At 31.5% G+C, this 19,445-nt stretch overlaps 1 protein-coding gene and 1 long non-coding RNA gene across 4 annotated transcripts in view; both read left to right on the top strand.

The window, feature by feature from the left end:
- The window catches only part of LOC132717893 (fibroblast growth factor receptor 4-like), a 28,092-nt gene extending 20,665 nt beyond the window's left edge, over positions 1 to 7,427 (top strand). For both annotated transcript variants that reach the window (XM_060701472.1, XM_060701473.1), the window contains exons 5-7: positions 3,879 to 4,039; positions 6,065 to 6,299; positions 6,930 to 7,427. In XM_060701472.1, coding sequence (XP_060557455.1) covers positions 3,879 to 4,039; positions 6,065 to 6,299; positions 6,930 to 7,351 — 818 coding nt within the window. In that variant the 3' untranslated portion in view covers positions 7,352 to 7,427. The remainder of the gene's footprint in view (positions 1 to 3,878; positions 4,040 to 6,064; positions 6,300 to 6,929) is intronic.
- Positions 7,428 to 14,976: 7,549 nt separating this feature from the next.
- LOC132717895 (uncharacterized) lies at positions 14,977 to 19,440 on the top strand. 2 transcript variants are annotated; one of them, XR_009624002.1, is made up of 4 exons: positions 14,977 to 15,179; positions 15,862 to 16,018; positions 17,221 to 17,424; positions 18,432 to 19,440. It is a non-coding gene; the product is annotated as an uncharacterized LOC132717895 (long non-coding RNA). The 2 variants fall into 2 exon arrangements; XR_009624001.1 differs by lacking the exon at positions 14,977 to 15,179 and having other exon boundaries at positions 15,187 to 16,018.
- Positions 19,441 to 19,445: the final 5 nt, after the last annotated feature.

Consider the following 19,445-nt stretch of genomic DNA (forward strand, 5'->3'; position numbering starts at 1 on the left):
GAAAAAAGAGCTCCCAAATATTCTGAACAAAATAGGACTAGAGTATCTGGTAAATTTCATTTTCATAAAACAGACCAATTTAAAATAGCAGGTATAGCTGATGTAAATTAGATGTTTTGCTCTTAACTTGGCATGATAGATACAGAATACAGAGCAATGTAATTACTTATTACTGCCAGAAATATTGATAAATATGCATCTTTATATTATATAAAATTAAACTCCAATCTATTAAGGTTGCATGATTCTGATATTTTGGAAGAACTCTGGAAACAGTTTACTTTACTGGAGCATTTTTTTCCTGGCTATGTTTACAGTATTAATCAGACCTGCCGTTATTTTGGAACTTATAACCATTCTTTGTTGTTGAATATCAGAATGTTGAAATTATACAACCAGTTGTATATAAACAAGCCTTCAAAGTGTTAAGTATTTCAGAGGTTTCTTTGTAACATAAGCCATCATGCACAGTGTTATGATTTTATGAACCTGCATATTTAGGTTTTGGTTGGTTATATAAACCAAAATTTAAAGGGTTTGGTTAAATAAACTAACATTCAGAAGCTTATGGTTATATGCACCAGCATTCAGGGAGACAAGGTTAATTAGGATGATTATGGTTATATAAACTGGCTTAAAGATGGGTATGGTTATATTAACTGGCTTAAAGATGGGTATGGTTATATAAATCAGAAAGTTGTTGTTTTATAACACAGCATTCAGAGGGTTATAGTAACTTGGTTATATAACCAACTTTTAGAAGGGTTACAATAATTTGAATGAAACTAGGTCCTTTATCAATTATGCAATTTTTATCAATAATTTTCCATTTTAAATCCCCAAGTGGATTTTTATATTTTCAAATTTAATGGGACCTTGGGGCTTTTGTTACAAACATGTAATGTTATAAGTTTTACAACTTGCACTTTGAACTTAGCAAGAACTAGCATTGTAGTCTCTTTTTTGTGGGGAAATCTTTTGACAATAAAAAATTTATGTGCAGAAGACATATAACAATACATTATTATACATTTTAATGAAAACTTATATGTCACCTAAATAGTTTGTGTACAAAATACACCATGTTTATTAGCAGGCCTACTGCTGATGGGCTATATGAATAATTTAGAGAATTTCCGTAATCTGTGTTGATTTATGGGCAGATTTTCTAAAATTGTCACCGATTCTCGAGACTATTGCATGTACTTCATTATTTATATGTAATTACAATTTTTTGTGTGCTTTTCTGAGGTGACAGAATTAATGCTGCAAAATTGCTGATTATGCAGTATCTGTTTACATTGGCTTTTACTAAAGGTGAAGCAATTGACTGTAAATTGTTCAAAATGTATTCTGTACCAGTCAGCTTATATAATTTATGAAAAGATGGCAGGAAAAAAACTTTGATACTTTTGATGTTTGTCCAAAAATGTTAATCTGAAATAAGAGTTTGTTGGCATAAATATTTTGCTAGTGGTTTGTGGCAAAGTAGTTTTAACATTGTTCACTCGAAATTGTTCCCGCGGAAGTGCTATAAAAATTCAAATCCCATATTAAAGTGATATTAAATCTTTAAATGTGACGGGGCTATTTCCCAACTGCTAGCATAAAGGTTGTTTGTTGGCCCAAGGTCTTTTACTATCTTTATAATGCCTACTTTCTAAAATTAAATATATCTGCAAGAATTTTTATTTGTTTGGGTCGTCAGACCAAACAAATAATGGTAGCGAAATTTCAGAGTCTAATGATGTTAATTGCAAATGCCGAAAGTAGTCCACTTTTTTGAAGCGGTTACTTCCCTTTATATGTACACAAACACCGAAAAATTCAGGGGAGATCACTGCGTAAAGATGATCAAAGACAAGTGCATTAATTTTCAAGCAAAATAATTCCCGAATGGTCGAAGATTTCTAATATTGTTTTATTGTATTTTCTGATCGAAAATAAGTTAATACAAAGCGGACATTCAATCTCTGACACAGAAGTTTACGACAAACCTAACAACAAGTAGTTCTCAAAACAGCTTAAAACTAGTGATTTAAAAGAAAAAAATATTTTTATTTTGTTACAAGTATCCAACAAATTACAACGCATTCAAAGTTTAAAAATAGCGTTGGCTTATAGAATTGTCAATAAATGCACAATCACAAATTACGCGGATGAATATGATTTTATCAATGAAAATACTATTTTTAGCGATGTCGATTACCGAATACTACACAAACCACAGGCGCTAGTCACATAATCAAATATTTTACATAACCGGTCTATATATGTATATAAATATATCTTATTTTAGTATATAGCCCATATAAAACTTTAAAAATTTGTTTCAAGCACCTGTGACACAAACCGAGTAGTGGAATATATAGTTTCTACATGTAGGACTGTTTGGGCGAGAAGATTTTCGCTAAATTATTTACTTCAATTAAACAATAGGTTTATCCTGAACAAAATACCTCGAAATTAATAAGGATTACAAACCGAAATGCAATGGAAGTTCTAAATTTAGAATGACTTGATGTTATTCAGACATGATTGGTATAACTTCTCCGTGAAGCAGGGGTAACGCGCTCGCTTAGTGAGTGAGAGGTCTGGAGTTCAAACCCCAGTCGAGGAAACTTTTTTTTTTTTTAAATTCTTTTTTAAGTGTCTTTGTTAAGGAAGTAGCCATGATATGCAAGGTGTGTCTGTCATAAAAAATGAACATAAATGATTTTTTGATGCAACTCTAGTTATGCAGAATTCCGTATGTATCAAACTCTGGTGCCTTGCAAAATGAATTATAATACATAAAAATAAACTTATACAGGAAAATACATACAGATATACAGTACGATTTAGATTGCAAAGATCAGAAAACACCACAGAACTTGCAGCCCTTTGATTCTTTATAAATATACATGCTTATATAGTAAGCTCCAGGATTATTTACATATGTGTTAAACAACAGTTTAAGTCGTTACAAGCCCTAATTTAGAATAATATGGTTTTCTTCAGGCCGTTCACATATAAATTCACCGTGGCTGAAGGGTTTTCGCGCTCGCTTAGGAAGCGAGAGGTTTGGAGTTCAAATCCCAGTAAAGGCAACTCATTTTTTTTCAAATTGTTTAAGTCAAATTAACATTGGATTGAATATCAGTGTTGCAATTAGTCTTATAGCCAATTTACTACAATTAAAACGCTGGAAAGCATTGGTGGCACTATACATATAATCTCACAACCTGTACCTTTCTTACATTCTGAGACCCAAACAAATTCAGCGCCTTCTGTGCTTTGATTTATTCTGTCATCAACATCATGGATGAATCACAAGAAATTGATAGTATATTACTATAAAACTTTATATCTATTGTCAAAATGGTATTTCAGTGAAATTTCTATAGGGCAATAACCAGCTTTAAACATCTGTGTCAACTTTGCTTAAAGCAATACTTCACAATAGATTAAAACTCTCAAGTCTCCCAAAGGGGGTATTGTTGCTTTGCAGAGGTTAAACTGTATTGTCTGCGTTAACTATTCCAATGCCCACAGCTTGAAATTCATATTGCAAATTCAGAATTTTTTACTATTTACTATTGCTAATTTTGAGCATTAAAAATTTTTTTTGTGATTATAAATGTTTGCTAAGTAACTACCATATAAAATTAATGGAACTGCAAATAGAAATTTGCAACATTTCATCTTACAAAATAGTCCAAAATTTGAAAAATGTTGATTTTGCGAAATTTTGACCTTGCGAAAATACTTAATCTACAGTAAAAGATTGACTGAACATTTTTTGGGGGGGCTATTTATAAAAATGCCTGGAATTTAATAAATAATGATTTTTTCCCTCTTATGATAATACATAGAGATGTAATTTATTTTGCTTTCAGAGAAGATTTGGCCACTTGAAGCCAATGTCTCGTCCAATATGACTGTATATGAGGGGGAGGACGCCAGGTTTTTCTGTATTGTAACCAATGACGAGACAGCAAAGATTCAGTGGCTTCGAATAGAACGAGATGAAACCATAGGTGATAGACCACAACATACAGTAAGTTAAAGTACAGGTGTTGATTTATACAGAATTTAGTTTAGTTTGATTGTGTAGGAAGCTATTAGCTTATAAACACACATTCGAAATTCGTTCCTGGAACCAACCAGTACTGAGCAATGAGTTCAAGGAATCAACAACTTGCCCCTGACAGGGTTTGAACCCATGCGGCTAGCGATCATTAGATTACTAGTCCGAAGCGTTAACCGCTCAGCCATGCCACCACCACCAATAGGTGTTAGACCACAATGCATGTAAATTTATACCAGAGGTGATTCACTTGATAAGTAACACTGTCACATTAGCTAGTGTCATTTTGCAGAGCATGAAATATATACAATAATTTTTAACCAGGTTTTCCGAAGGAAAAAACTGGTTATTAGATTGAGGTATGTCGGCGGGCGGGCGGTCGGGCGGGCGGGCGGACGGGCGGGCGGGCGGGCGGGCGGCGTAAACAATTTCTTCTGTGCGCAACTTCTCCTACATTTCTCAACGGATTTTGACCAAACTTTCACAGAAGCTTTGTCATCAAGTGCCCTGGCGCATATTGTCAGGGTTTTGCGATTGGATAATATTTGACCTAATTATGGCCCTTTGTTTTTTTTCCTTATATAAAATATATATTGAACATTTTCTTCTTTGCGCAACTCCTCCTACATTTCTCAACGGATTTTGACCAAACTTTCTCAGAAGCTTTGTCATCAAGTGCCCTGACACATATTGCCAGGGTTTTGCAATTGGTATATATTTGACCTAATTATGGCCCTTTGTTTTTTTCCTTACATAGAATATATAGTGAACAATTTCTTCTGTGCGCAACTCCTCCTACATTTCTCAACGGATTTTGACCAAACTTTCTTAGAAGCTTTGTTATCAAGTGCCTGGCACATATTGTCGGGGGTTTTGTGATTGGATAATATTTGACCGAATTATGGCCCTTTTGTATATTTTTTCCTTATACAGAATATATAGAGAACAATTTCTTCTGTGCTCAACTCCTCCTACATTTCTCAACGGATTTTGACCAAACTTTCTTAGAAGCTTTGTTTTCAAGTGCCTGGCACATATTGTCGGGGTTTTGTGATTGGATAATATTTGACCGAATTATGGCCCTTTATATATTTTTTCCTTATACAGAATATATAGTGAACAATTTCTACAGTGCGCAACTTCTCCTACATTTCTCAATGGATTTTGACCAAACTTTCACAGAAGCTTTGTCATCAAGTGCCCTGGCGCTCACTAAATTCCCATGTTTCTTCCAAGACATCATTCAAGTATTTTTTTAAAATTGTGAACATACTTTTCTTGATATCGCACAAAACACCACACGCCAATATTGTTGACAAAAGAAAATGACAAGAGACGCAAAAATGCAAAAATTAAGCAAAAATAAAGTACTGTTTACCTTTCTAAAACATTTGGGAAAAAAAGGCGAATAGACAACATAAAATTTCTCAATCATTTTTGTTTGAGGAATATTAAAAAAGCCATAATTCCTCCTAAAAGTTCAATTAAAAACAAATGCCCCTTCATGACAAAGCTTCTGTGAAATATTTTGCTGAAAACCTGGTTGCATCGCATTGCGATGTTCCTTGTATTTAACTATTTCTATAAGTCTTTAAGTCACGTGTACGGATCAAATTTATCGCATATTGAAAAAAGGTTTGAGTGCTATAGATGTGAAAGCGCAACTTATTATTTCTGTTGAAGATTGATACAGAATATATCAGAGCTTTGGGGATTAAAGAAATGTAATGTTTCACAATCACATGACGGGAATTCACTTTCACTCTGTCACATTGACAAAAACTAAACTGTTGTTTGATAGCCATGTTGTCTTTTTCTTGGATGTTGAAAAGTAATGTATAATAAAAGACCTCAGATGTCACATTGACAAAAACTAAACTGTTGTTTGATAGCCATGTTGTCTTTTTCTTGGATGTTGAAAAGTAATGTATAATAAAGGACCTCAGAATTCTGATATGTAATACTTCATTTGGCTTCTGTGTTTGTTAATTTCAGTTCCTACAAGGGGTTAACGAGAGTCCCGAGATCTTGATACTTCACGATGTCGTGCCCGCAGATGCTGGTCAATACATGTGTCTCATTGGTAACAAGTATGGCTCCAAGTACCTGCACATGTACTTGACGGTACTTGAGCTTACAACAACGACCACTTCAACGACGACAACCACTCCGACCACAACTACAACAACAACTACTACAAGTACAACAAGCACCACAACAACAACAACAAGTGTGTATATCTTTTTGTGTTAAGTTGATCTTAATGTCAGTATTTTTGTGTTTTTTGGGGTTTTTTTGCACAATTTTTCAAGATTAATTGAAATGCTTGTACTGTTCTGCTGTAAGATAGGAAATTTCCATTATATAGGACAGTTATTTCAAAATATAGAAAAAGACGACAACTGAAGTTGAGCAAATGCCAGTTCAAATTCTACTTCCATTGAATAAAGACATGGTGTTTGCAAAGAGCAAAAATAATGTTAGCAGCATTAAGTAAGAGAAGTTTGGCTAGTGTTTGTAGTGATTTTAAAACGTCTCACTTTAACTTTTCAATTATAATGATTCTAAATGATTCTATTCTGAAATCCCCCAGAAGCTGATTTAGGCGAACATACTTACTTGGTGTAGTTCAAAAGGATATGTCCCGGTAAAAGAATCGAAGAATCTTTTCAGATACTGCAACAGTTAAATTCAATGTTTTTCTGCCCCTCACTGTTGTACTGTTAGACTAAAAAGGACATTTTTCTTCATGTATGAACACATTTAGGGTTATTTTACCAAAATGTTGTAAAAAAAATAACATCTTTATTGTGAAAAAAAATCTATTTTGGACTGAGTTAACTTCATTTTCAAATTATAGCAACAACAACCACACCCACAACAACAACAACATTGCCATCTACAACAACAACATTTGAGAGAATGATTACTGAGAGAATCACAGAAAGACCCGAGAAAAAGAAGAAAGATAAAAAGAAAAAGGACAAGAAGAGGAAAGACAAGAAAAAGAAGGATAAAAAGAAGAAAGACAAGAAGAAGAAGGACAGACAAAGGGAAAAAGAAAAGGATAAAGTGTTATATGAGGACCCTTCTTATTATAATGAGTTAGACCTTACACCAACTGGGTTTGATAATTCTTACCCATTTGACAAAGGTAATATATTGGTATACTCAGGGTGTTTGTGCATGTTTACGAGGGAAAAAGCAGATTTGGGGGTGGAAGGGGGACGGGGGCAGAGGCATTTTTGTATTAAGCATTTCAATGCTGATGAAATAAATTAAAATACCAAAAATGCCTTTGGCAACATAATATTATCATGTTTGTGCATGTATACAAGGGACAAAGCATATTTGGGGGGAGGGGGGTGGTGCAGCAACAGCATTTTAAAGTTAGGATTTCAAATCTAATGAAATACTTTATAAGTCTGCTGATGAAATAAAATACTACAAAAGTCTTTGCCAACATTATATATCCATGGCAAATTGTACATCAGTGTAGTCAGACCAGATATATTATACTGTAAAACTGGACAACTTATTATATTGTGTTTAATAATGACCCTGCAGCAAGGAAAGGGAAATTTGTAAAATTCCTTTTCGGAGGGGGTTTAATTTCTTAAAAAATATAAAAGAATGTTTTATAGTTCAGATTCAATTTCCCTTAAAATTCCCTGTGAGGGATGACTAAAATTTTTGGGTAGGTTCATTTATTTTTTTAAGAATAGAGAGAAATTATTGTGAGAAAATTTTTTTGTACAAAAAAATTTGGGAGAATGTCAGTAAAAACCTAAGTTTTTAATTTCCATTTTAAACCCTTAAATTCAAACATTAAATGGTTTCTCAAGAATAATATTTAGTTTTTTTAAATTTCCGTTTTAAACATTAAAATTTGCTGTTGTTTTATTTTCAGAAAAATTGTCGACCAAAAACCCAATTTAAAAAAACAATTAAAATTTTTTGAAAAAGGGAAAAAAAATTCACAAGATTATATTTGAAAAAGTTTTAAACCCAACTGAAGTTCGCAACAAAGACTTTAATATTTACATGACAGAGAAGAACCAAAATAATGACGATGTTCACAATGATAATAACTTTAGTTCAGTGAGTAAGAAGAATGAGACAGTGAACGGGGCTGCAGCCACGAGTGGAGGTATAAGTGTATATACTGTATATATAATAGTGGGTGCTGTCGCGGGTGGAATTTTATTAGCAGGACTTGTTGCTATAGCAATTGCATTATGTTGCCAACGCGAGGAGGACCCACAATATAAGTCGACGTCAGTCTGACTATGACGTCAGAGTGCGGGGGATGGACAGCTTCAGGGGTCAAATATGGGGTCAAACTTTGTGCCGAATGGGGGAACAGAGACACAAACTACTCCACGGCATGAAAGTTATTACATTGAATCTGTGTAGCGTATAATAATTAAAAGTCAATCATTTAGATTCCTATAAGCATAAGTATACAGAGAAATATTTTCTAATAGAATGATTTGCATTGAACTCTTATTTACTGAGCATTTGGCAAGTCATTCTTGTGAATAGACTTTAAGGTGTAAATTGTGTAAATTATTTGGAAGGCAGTGTTAATAATGTTTGTGGTATTTGATTGAAACTATTGCAGTCGGATATTTGGTGAGAGGTATATTCTATATACACATTATATAAAATGTACATTTCATACATACTGTATGTGTGTTCAAATAAGACTGCTTGGAGCGTGTAAAATTTTACTTTTACTTTTGTTTCTGATACCATTGTGAAGAGTTTTGTTTGGAGTAAAGGAATCCAAAGAAATGAATGAACCCGTATCATCTTGAAATGAACCCCAACAACCCCAAAGGAAAGAACCTAAAAACAGGAGAGAAATATAACGCAAAGTTGTCCATGGCAAATAAACCCTTAGCACTCTTTAGATTGTTTGAGAATTAATTTTCTTACCTACCTTATAAAAAGGTTGTGACAATTCTAATGGCGTATAGAATTATATTAAGTGTTGTAAAAAGAAAAGGTAAATAGAATTATTATGTAAGTTGACATGTATATAAAAGTAATATGAAACAAAAAGGAGAACAATCACTCTGGAGTTGAATCACATCTTTGGGAGAAAAAATATAAACTAGAAAGAGATTATAGAAATTGTTTTATGTTTGAAGAATTTTTTCTTATGTTTAAGTGATGTATTGATGTATTGTCAATTTATATACAAATGTTTATTTAGTGTTGTTTAGCATTTATTTCTTATTGTGTTATTATTGATACATGTATATACATATGTATATGTGTTTGGGAGTAGGATTTTTATTATGGCCATGAAGCAGATATATATATGAGAGCATTTTCCTTATTTACAAGTTAGCATTATTGATATTATCAATGTCAGATATCTTGACGATGGATATCTCAACATTTGTTGTAACATAAATTTCAATAATTCTGGACAATACAGGATTAAGTTTGTTTTTATTTTTTATATAAAAACAAAAAACAATGCTGAGAAGAAACTTGCAAGTGTAGACTTTATTGAGACATACCTTTTACATGAAAAATTTATATTCTATATGGTTTTTTTTACCATGATTTAGGCAGCTGATTATGAGAGAAATAGGGATTTTTTGTGTGCCATTTATACATATATGATCTTTTTTTTCTTTCTTTTTTTTGCTCTTTTTCTTAATGTAGTCTACTTGTTTATGTAAAGTTTACACTGTGAAATATTTTACCTGATTTAGTGCCAGTATTTCCTGTGCAATCTACATTTTAATTAATACTTAGTCACAAAAATTACAATCATTTCCATTACTTTGTAATAGTATTACTTTAGTGATAATAAATATCAGTCATTTCTGATTTTTAGTGACAAAATAACAAAGTCATTTAAAAATTTGTTACGTAGTCACAAAAATAATCATTTTTCATTCTTTTGTGACAAAAATAACAATCTTTTCTAGTTTGCCTGAAATATCTGATATTCAAAATTTTGTCACACGATTATTTTTATATTTCATCATTTTTTGTTTGTTTCTTAATTAACCATATTATGATGACCAAATGTTATAACCCTACGATAAAAATGGCAATATGTCTAAATAATCTTTACAACAAAACAGTAAGTTATCAATTAGGATGTCTGTCTTCTAATGTGACACATTTATAAGAGTTTTAGTAAGTGCTGAATTCGGATTTATTTCTGACATGTTGTCTGCACTTTCTATATTTCATACCAAACACACCTCAGTGTTGTCATACTTTGTATTATACATCTTTTATTTTAAGGATAACAAAACTTTCACATGGGCTTGAAATTCAGTCCTCGGGCCTTTTTCTACCTATCTCTTTGCTCTGACTATCATTCATAAGTCTGCTTAACACCATTAAGTCAAAACTAAAAAAAATTTCACAAATTTAATTTTGTGCATAATTTCATGTAATAAATAACTAATATTAAGCAACATTCATTTTTATTGATACATTATTCATTCTCTTAACAACATTGATGTAAAATTTAATTTTTTTCCCAATTTGGGCAAAATTGACAGCCAAGAAATTTCCCAATATTCTATGATACTTTTCCCTCAATATACATGTAGGTAGAAAAATGGCCTGGGCATGTAAATGTATTCTAGGATGGAGATGTATATATATTTTCTTCTTGGAAATATTTTTGTTTTTTATCATGTATCATGATATATGTATGTATATTTTATATCTATGTTTTTTGTATGACGTATTTATTTAATGTTTGCATTGTACTATATTTGTTTCTGTATATAAAAACAGAAAAAATACAAAACAGCTGGCTTGAAAATTTGAAGAGATTATTTTGTTTGGCTTATGAAATAAAATATTAATTTTTCTAAAAGTTGCAATAGATGTTATCTGGAACTGGGCAAATGTTGATTATACTTATTCTAATACATAGGGGTACACAAAAACAAAAAAAGTTGTTTGTACCTGGGAGTTAGATGAGAAAATCCGGCAAAAGTCAAGTTTCCGGAGTACATCTATTCTAACAACATGCAGAATGTGTCATATACAACATGTAGCTTTGAAAAGGTTTCTGCATGGCTGAGTGGTTAAATTGTCTGGTTTCAAATCACACTACCCTTTTGAAACGTGTGTTCATATATCTGATTTGTAGTTACATTATCATGTATTTTAAATAATAGAGGATGTATTGTTAAGAAGAACATGATTGAATTCCTTTGGCAAAGTAGTTTTACAGGGTATCATAAAATTGAATTACAGTACATAATATTTTTAGAGTATTTTTATAAGTTTTTAGCAATTTTGCAACTCCGTCATTATTTCCTTTTTAGAAAAAAAAAAAGTGCAATGTCTACTATTTTACATCAAATCCACACATAGATATCTGTTTCACATCAGTACATTTTGTTCATTGTTTGATTACTGAAAATTTACGATTTTTAGTGTCAGATTTAAAAAATTTACATTTTGATATTTTTTTATCCCTCCCACCAGTGTCTCTTTATACAATGAGATTTATTTTATAATCAAAATGTTGTTTTTTTTTCTTCATTTTTTGTTACTACCTCCTTTATTTTACTTGCCATATTGTGTTTTAAAAGTATTACATTTTAATTTAACAATTTTTACGCTTTCTGATGAAGTACACTAGAGCATATTTATACATATAAAGTTGCCAGATTGCTCTGTTCTGTTTTACCTGGTATTTGGCCAAAAAAATAAAATTCATTTAGTGACTGAAATTTTACAAATTCAATCTGTTGGTGCTTTGTTTAGACCTCTAGCCCTTAACTTTGATGGGTGTCAAGGTTGATCTGGTCAAGGTCACCGAGGATAAAAATAGAATATCCTTCTTGTTCTAATAAGTAAGGCAATGTTTTTAACTTTGTCAGGATATAAGGGATCGTCCACCATATAATGGATATTCTTGGATTTTTTAATGTAATTACTTTATAAATTGTAACCAGTTTTAAAATGATAAACATTTCAGGAGATTTTGTTAAACCACTAATTTTCAGTTTTAAAATTATATAGATATATTACTTTTATGGTTTAGCATTGTTTTAAGAACTTATTTTTTGGTATAACCAATTTTTTTCTCTTTCATTTGTACGAGACCTACATTTTGAGCTTGAAAAAAAAAAGCATTTTTTAACAAATTGAAAAAACATTCAATTTTTACTGCTATCATAATTATAGGTTTTAAATCTTTTGTATTATGTTAATGAGTTTTGTTTTGTATTATTTTGATAATATTGAAAAGATTCAAATAATATTGAAATAAGATTATGTTACATACATATACATTTATTATACAAATTTTCAATGTTTAATAACTGTAGATGTCCACTTGTACAAAGATATAAAAAAAATATAACAGATTTAAGTATTGTTTAAATAGAATAATTATAACAATACATGCATTTTTTTGTACTTTGTTTATCTTTAACTGTATACATGTATAAGAACTGATATTGGCATTGCATTTATTTCATCAGGGATGAAAATTGAATAATAATGGCCTATTTTCTATGTTACAATTTTATTTATAGATTTGACTTCCAGTGAAATAGTATATAATTATGTTGACATAAAAATCCTTTTATAGAATTTTTTGGTAATGTTTTGATGAGAAGCTCTTATCTATTGAACAGCTTCATTTTTACACTTTCTTGTATTAAAGTTTTTTTTGTTTTGAGAGAATTTGATACTTCTTTAAATATGAAATATTGCTTTTTCTTACATGAACAACAAATACTGGAAATGTATGCATTGTGTTAATTTAAAATAACATCTAAAATTGATCTGGCTTAGAAATTATATACAAAGTTGAGAACAATTTTCATAATACAGAGTAAAAAAGTTGAGTGATATCCCCATAGTAAACTATATTTATGTAATGTGACTTATCCAGTTTTTAAATTAGAACAGTCCATTTATATAACAAAGGATTTCTTTTTTCAAAATTAAGTATACAGCCTGATCAAAACTGCACAGAAAGATAGGCTGGCCTGACTCATTACTGGTAACATAGGCAAGATATTGTCATTAATAACATTGGCATGATTACAAGGGTTAATTACAATGTATGTTGAAATGATTTACCCCTTAACCTGAATTTGTGTAATGGATTTGCCCTGCTTTGAATTTGGAACAGTACATTCAAATTTGAAGGGATTTCAACATCAAAATTCACAAAAATAAACCTACCAGCAGTATGGAGGCTGGTTAGACTGCATGGATGTGCAGGCTGGCTTCACTCTATACTGGTGGCAAAGGTTTCCCGCAGGTTAAGGTTTTATAGTCATAATTATTGTATTGTGTTGTAGTATCAAAAATCTGTGTACTGTCTTACCAATATGTACTCTTGCTGTGAGACATGTATATTTTAAACATGTTTAATATAAAGATGAAATTACCAGTCATGTTTATATGATATGTACTTTATTAAAAAATTAAAACAAAGAATATTGAGAATTTTAAAAACTAATGTTATAAATTGACTTTTGTCATGAAACATTGGTTTCTGCAAGCCCATTTATTTTTACTTTCAGATTTAAGGTTAAAAAAGAGAATTTTTTTATCAGGGAAAGTTATTAACTTTTTGTTTTTCAAGGTTTTTTCTAAGAAATTTTTGAGAATGTGTTAATTAAAATATTAAGTGTACATACGAAGAGAGAGACATTATATCATTGATATCAGTAAACAACGATAGGTAGATTTGATCTGTAACTTTGCAATACTCTATCTAGTTTAGTAATAAATTTATAATACTACATCTTGTTGTTGTTGTTTCATGTTTATGAATGTGAGAGGCGGAGTTATCTTAAAGAATGTCAAAGTTGACCTTATCCTAATGAATGTGAGAAGTTATCTGTATAAATGTTAAAGGTAGACTTATTATGAACATTGAAGGCCGTCCGGTTAACTCAATAGTTAAGAGAGTTGGACTGTGAATTGGGAGACCCAGGTTCGATTCCTGGACAGTGCATGTCATTTTCGTTGATTGATCATGAAATCGGTTCTATGGTCATTCACACTGTACCTCTGCTCTGGCATGTACAGAAGTTTCAGTTCCATGAGAAAGTGAAGGCAACTAGTACTGGTAAACTGCTTGACAGCTTGCCGAGGAAAAGTGCGGTGGCTGAACTGTGCTCTGGTAAATTCGATGTGGCTTACTGCTGTGATTAAAAGTGAAAACTACCAAGAACATAGATGGTGTTATCTTTATGAATTTGAGAGGTGGACTTATCCTTGTAAATTTGAAGGGTCCATGAATTTGAGAAGATATAATTGACGCACGACGCGAGAAAACCGGTCTTAATGACACTACAATGAATGTGCACTACAGCGATTTAAATGACGTCACTCTTATTGCGTACTGTATACACATGTAAACACGGAAATGCTTTTTATCGTGTGTTATAGTTTTTTAAGTGTAGTAGAATCGTTAGAATTCAGAGGATTATATGATGGAGGAGGAGTTAGAAGTAAGTGTCTATAATGTATAATTTATGAAAAACAACAACAAAAATATATCATGCATGTTTATTTATAAGCAGATAAGAGCATCGAATTGATAAATATTTACTGTTGGTAATTTAACACTGACGTTTACAGTACTGTATAAAATCTACACTACAGTACTGTACTTTAAGTATGCTTTGAAATACAGAAGAATAAATTAATCGCCGACATACATCGGTGCCTTTATATAGAATAAAGTTATGTTGTTTTGATCTTAATTAAATCAAAGTCTATCGTAGGGGTTTACCGATCGATCTCATATTTTATAGGCAGATCTAAATTTAGGTTAATTTAAGAATAATCTAATCAGTCGCAAGTTAAATTAATACTCTTTTTCATAATTCATTTACAATATGTTTCTATAATTCATTTAGAACATGTAAGCAGTAAAATAATATATGACGCACGACGCGAGAAAACCGGTCTTAATGACACTAGAATAAATGTGCACTACAGCGATTTAAATGACGTCACTCTTATTGCGTATACACATGTAAACACGGAAATGCTTGTTATCGTGTGTTATTGTTTTTAAGTGTATTAGGCTATCGTTAGGATTCACAGAAAAGTTTATATGATGGAGGAGGAGTTAGAAGTAAGTGTCTATAATGTATAATTTATGAAAAACAGCAACAAAAACATATCATGTTTATTAAATCAGAGCATCGAATTGATAAATATTTACTGTTGGTAATTTAACACTGACGTTTACAGTTCTGTACTCACTACTGTACTGTACTGTATATCCACAGTACACCAAGACTAACTAGTATGCTTTGAAATACACAAGAATAAATTAATCGGCAACGTACATCGGTGCCTTTATATAGAATATATTTACGTTGTTTTGATCTTAATTAGATTTAAGTCTACGGTATTGTATGGGTTTATCAATTGCTTTCATATTTTATAGGCTAATCTAAATTTAGGTTGCTAATCAGCCGCAAGTTACATTTATACTCTTTTTTCATAATTCATTTAGAATATGTTTCTATAATTCATTTAGAATATGCAAGGCTTGCATATTCTAAATGAATTATAGAAACATATTCTATGAAGCAATAAAATAATATACGTCCATCATCATGGAATGAAAAAGAAGCTTTTTAGATTTAATATTGTCTTTTATTGATTAATTAGCACACTTAAGAATTGTTGAGAGAATAGCTCAGTGGATAATGCTGTGGCCTCACATTCAAGCAAATCGAGTGCGTATCCTGGCTGATGCCAACTTTTTATATCCGTTTTTTAATCATTATTTTTTTGTCATTCATAAGATCTGAAATCCCTCTACTCGGATTATTTTAGGAGAACACCTATCAACTCACAAAACAGATTTTTCGAGAGATACTGACTTTGATTATTCAGACGTGGAAAAATGTGACACTAGTGCAACGACAGCACTGTGGGACCACGTTCTTCTCGCACAAAAAGGTAATAATAGGAAAAATTGTAATAATAGGAAAAGAACAATAATGTAGCAATACACTTAAAAATAATTTAAACAAATATCTGCCATGCTTGAATTTTTTCCAAGCGTATTTTTTATAAGATTCAATACACTAAAGAATTTAAAAGAATGCATGTGATTTTTATTCGGACGATATCATGATTCCTATGACCGTGATTACAAAAAACTTCAAATTTATGTTTTACTTAGGATATTCTTTTTTGTAATTTTATTGGAACGTGATCTATATAATGAGTGCATAAGGCGTAGTGTTGCCACACGTGACTCAGAGGAAAAGTTTGTCCATCTAACGTTTATCCTGACATTTTTTTTATTTTGTAGCAAAATATTTACAATGATATAAGGGACAAGAGGTTTAATATATACTCTAAACTACCATCTTATACAATCAGATATATATCAGTACTAGGGATATACTACTAACATACTACAACCACTACTTGTCAACTCATATAGTATCAGTACAAATACCAGTACTGCTGCACCAGTATGTTTGGTTTGAAAGCAAATAAATACCAGACTGAGTGCTTTAACATTTTAGGGATTTTACTATCATTTTACCAAGTCTGTACACAGTAAAAATATCAGTCTTTTAACTTGGTCCTACTATTTTCTCTAAAGTTAAAAGACTTAATTTGTGTATAGATTGTGTAATTAATTACTTATTGGACTATATTTTAACAAGCATTCGTTATATTTTAGGGCTCTAAACTACCATCTTATACAATCAGATATATATCAGTACTAGGGATATACTACTAACATACTACAACCACTACTTGTCAACTCATATAGTATCAGTACAAATACCAGTACTGCTGCACCAGTATGTTTGGTTTGAAAGCAAATAAATACCAGACTGAGTGCTTTAACATTTTAGGGATTTTACTATCATTTTACCAAGTCTGTACACAGTAAAAATATCAGTCTTTTAACTTGGTCCTACTATTTTCTCTAAAGTTAAAAGACTTAATTTGTGTATAGATTGTGTAATTAATTACTTATTGGACTATATTTTAACAAGCATTCGTTATATTTTAGGGCTGGTTACGTTGGTTAAGACAAAATACAAAATATATGTATCATGAACACTGTAGTATTGTTAAAAAGCACTTCAAATCGCAGCAGGTAATTAAGGCTTTTCAATATTACAAACAAAAAAAAGGACATGCGCGGTGTTTAGTTGATACGGGGTTCGCACATCTAAAGATTAAATTCCGGTGGCATGATTTAGAAACACTTCAACAGCTGGCCCATGCTAAAGAGATGTCATCTACAACCAACAGCCTGTATGTTACCCCATTAAGTTGTCATGGCGACAATGGAAACCCGTTCTAGAGGGATTTTTCAAACCAATTATTGGTTTAAGGTAACATATGTTTATCTTATTTAAATGCAAATGTTGAAACTCAGAACTCCAGACTCAGAAAATATCTTAAACATGAAAAATAAATTAAGGGTTAATTGTTTCTTTAATTGTTTACAAGAAGCTTTATTTTCTTCTTCGATTTAGTTTAACTTTATATTATGAAGACAATGTAGATACTGTATAAATGATCCTTAAAGAGTAATAAGCTCTATCTGTTAAAATACTTAATAAAATTAAAAAATAAAATTAAACGTCCGTGGCCGAGTGGTTAAGGTCGTTGACTTCAAACCACTTGCCCCTCACCGCTGTGGGTTCGAATCCCAACAGGGACTTTGGATTCTTTCATGTGAGGAAGCTATCCAGCTAGCTTCGGAACGTCGGTGGTTCTTCTCAGGTGCCCGTTCGTGTCTGAAATAATGCACGGAAGGGCACCTGAGGTCTTCCTCCACCAGTAAAGCTGGAACGTCGCGATATAACCTATACTGTGTCGATGTGACGTAAAACCCAAACAAACAAATAATAAAATTTAAAAAAAAAACAACAGAAAAAAAACATAAGGAAATGGTTCTGTAATCACATTTTAATAGAAATTGTTGTTACATAGAATGTCTCCACGTGTATATTGTTCGTGATCAGCATAAAATGTTTCGGAGCAAAAAATTATGCAGAGGGAATTCGCAACATATATCCAGCTAATACACTTTAATGTGAAATTCTGTAACATTTTTTTTCTGGTTAAATTAGATTTATATGTACGGATAGTCTTATTTTACAAAAAAAAATAAATATTTTACACACATTTACAGTTGATGAAAATCAGTCATGTGACCAAGTTTACTGTCATGCTCTAAAAACTGTCCAATTTAAGCTCTTCCGTTCTTTTAACTTACCGAGTTGTGAATGTGCTCTGAATAATGTTGGTTTTTTATCTATTAAAGCATATAAGGAAATAAGTTTGCGTTATTTTTCATTACGGATATTGATATTTATCATTTTTCTATTGATAGAAAATTTCCGGTTCCAGTCGAACACACCGGGTGTGGTTATGGGCAAAATAACACCTGAAGGCGAGGAATATTTGATTCAAGTCTTGAAAGAACACGGATTCCGGTTCAGTCCATGTGTCCGTCCAAGCGTTATTACGCATAGGGAATGTCAGCAGTGTCGCGAAGTGTGCGTGTGTTCGTCTGTCAAGACAGTTAATGATATTATCAGTGATTAAGGTGCACTGTTATAACAGCTAAGTGCTGATTTAAATATCCAGAACTGTTGTTGTTTGTTGTTAAAAAATACGGCCATTGTTTCTGTTATAAAGAAACTGTTATAAAGAAAAAGAGAACTTTTTTATTTAACTATGTTTTTTTTCATAAGTATTAAACGTTAAACGTAGACTTATATACTTTTGTTGATTTATTTCTTTTGGTATTTACCTAAATATTTGTCTCATTTCAATCTATGTGACCCGGGCATACTAAAACCCACCAACACACCTGTACCTTCCGGTTCAATATATATTTGTTTTTCAAGCAGTATATAGTATGAAAAATTCCCGTAAAGATGATGAATAATTTTGTCCACATTAAAGGTATATAGTGTTGTAATGGTTGAAAAAACAATTATTTGCGCCATGTATGACTCGCTTATGGGCGTTGTTATAACGTTGCTAAGCAACGCTAAAATCGAAATAAGCGGGAAGTCTATAGTTTAAATAACTTAATTACTTACTTCTTTACAGCTTAAACATACTAATGCAGTGAACTTCAGATTTAAATAGTATTGCCGTTTTAATTTTCCAATTAACAACGTTAAACGTCAAAATTTAATTTTTCGACGTCATTTGTTAACAAAGTGATCAAATATATGACGTTCGTTAAATTGGTATATCTAAATAACTAACCCTTTGATATGAAAACGGTTTTCACCGTCATATTCAGAAAGAAATTCTCTACAATTATATGTGAAAAACCAAATTTCGAAAAAAATGTCATTAAGACTGGTTTTCTCGCGTCGTGCCTCAATTA

The sequence above is a fragment of the Ruditapes philippinarum genome, unplaced genomic scaffold (genome assembly GCF_026571515.1).
Source record: "Ruditapes philippinarum isolate M1 unplaced genomic scaffold, ASM2657151v2 ctg1424_1_1_1_1, whole genome shotgun sequence".
NCBI lineage: Eukaryota > Metazoa > Mollusca > Bivalvia > Venerida > Veneridae > Ruditapes > Ruditapes philippinarum.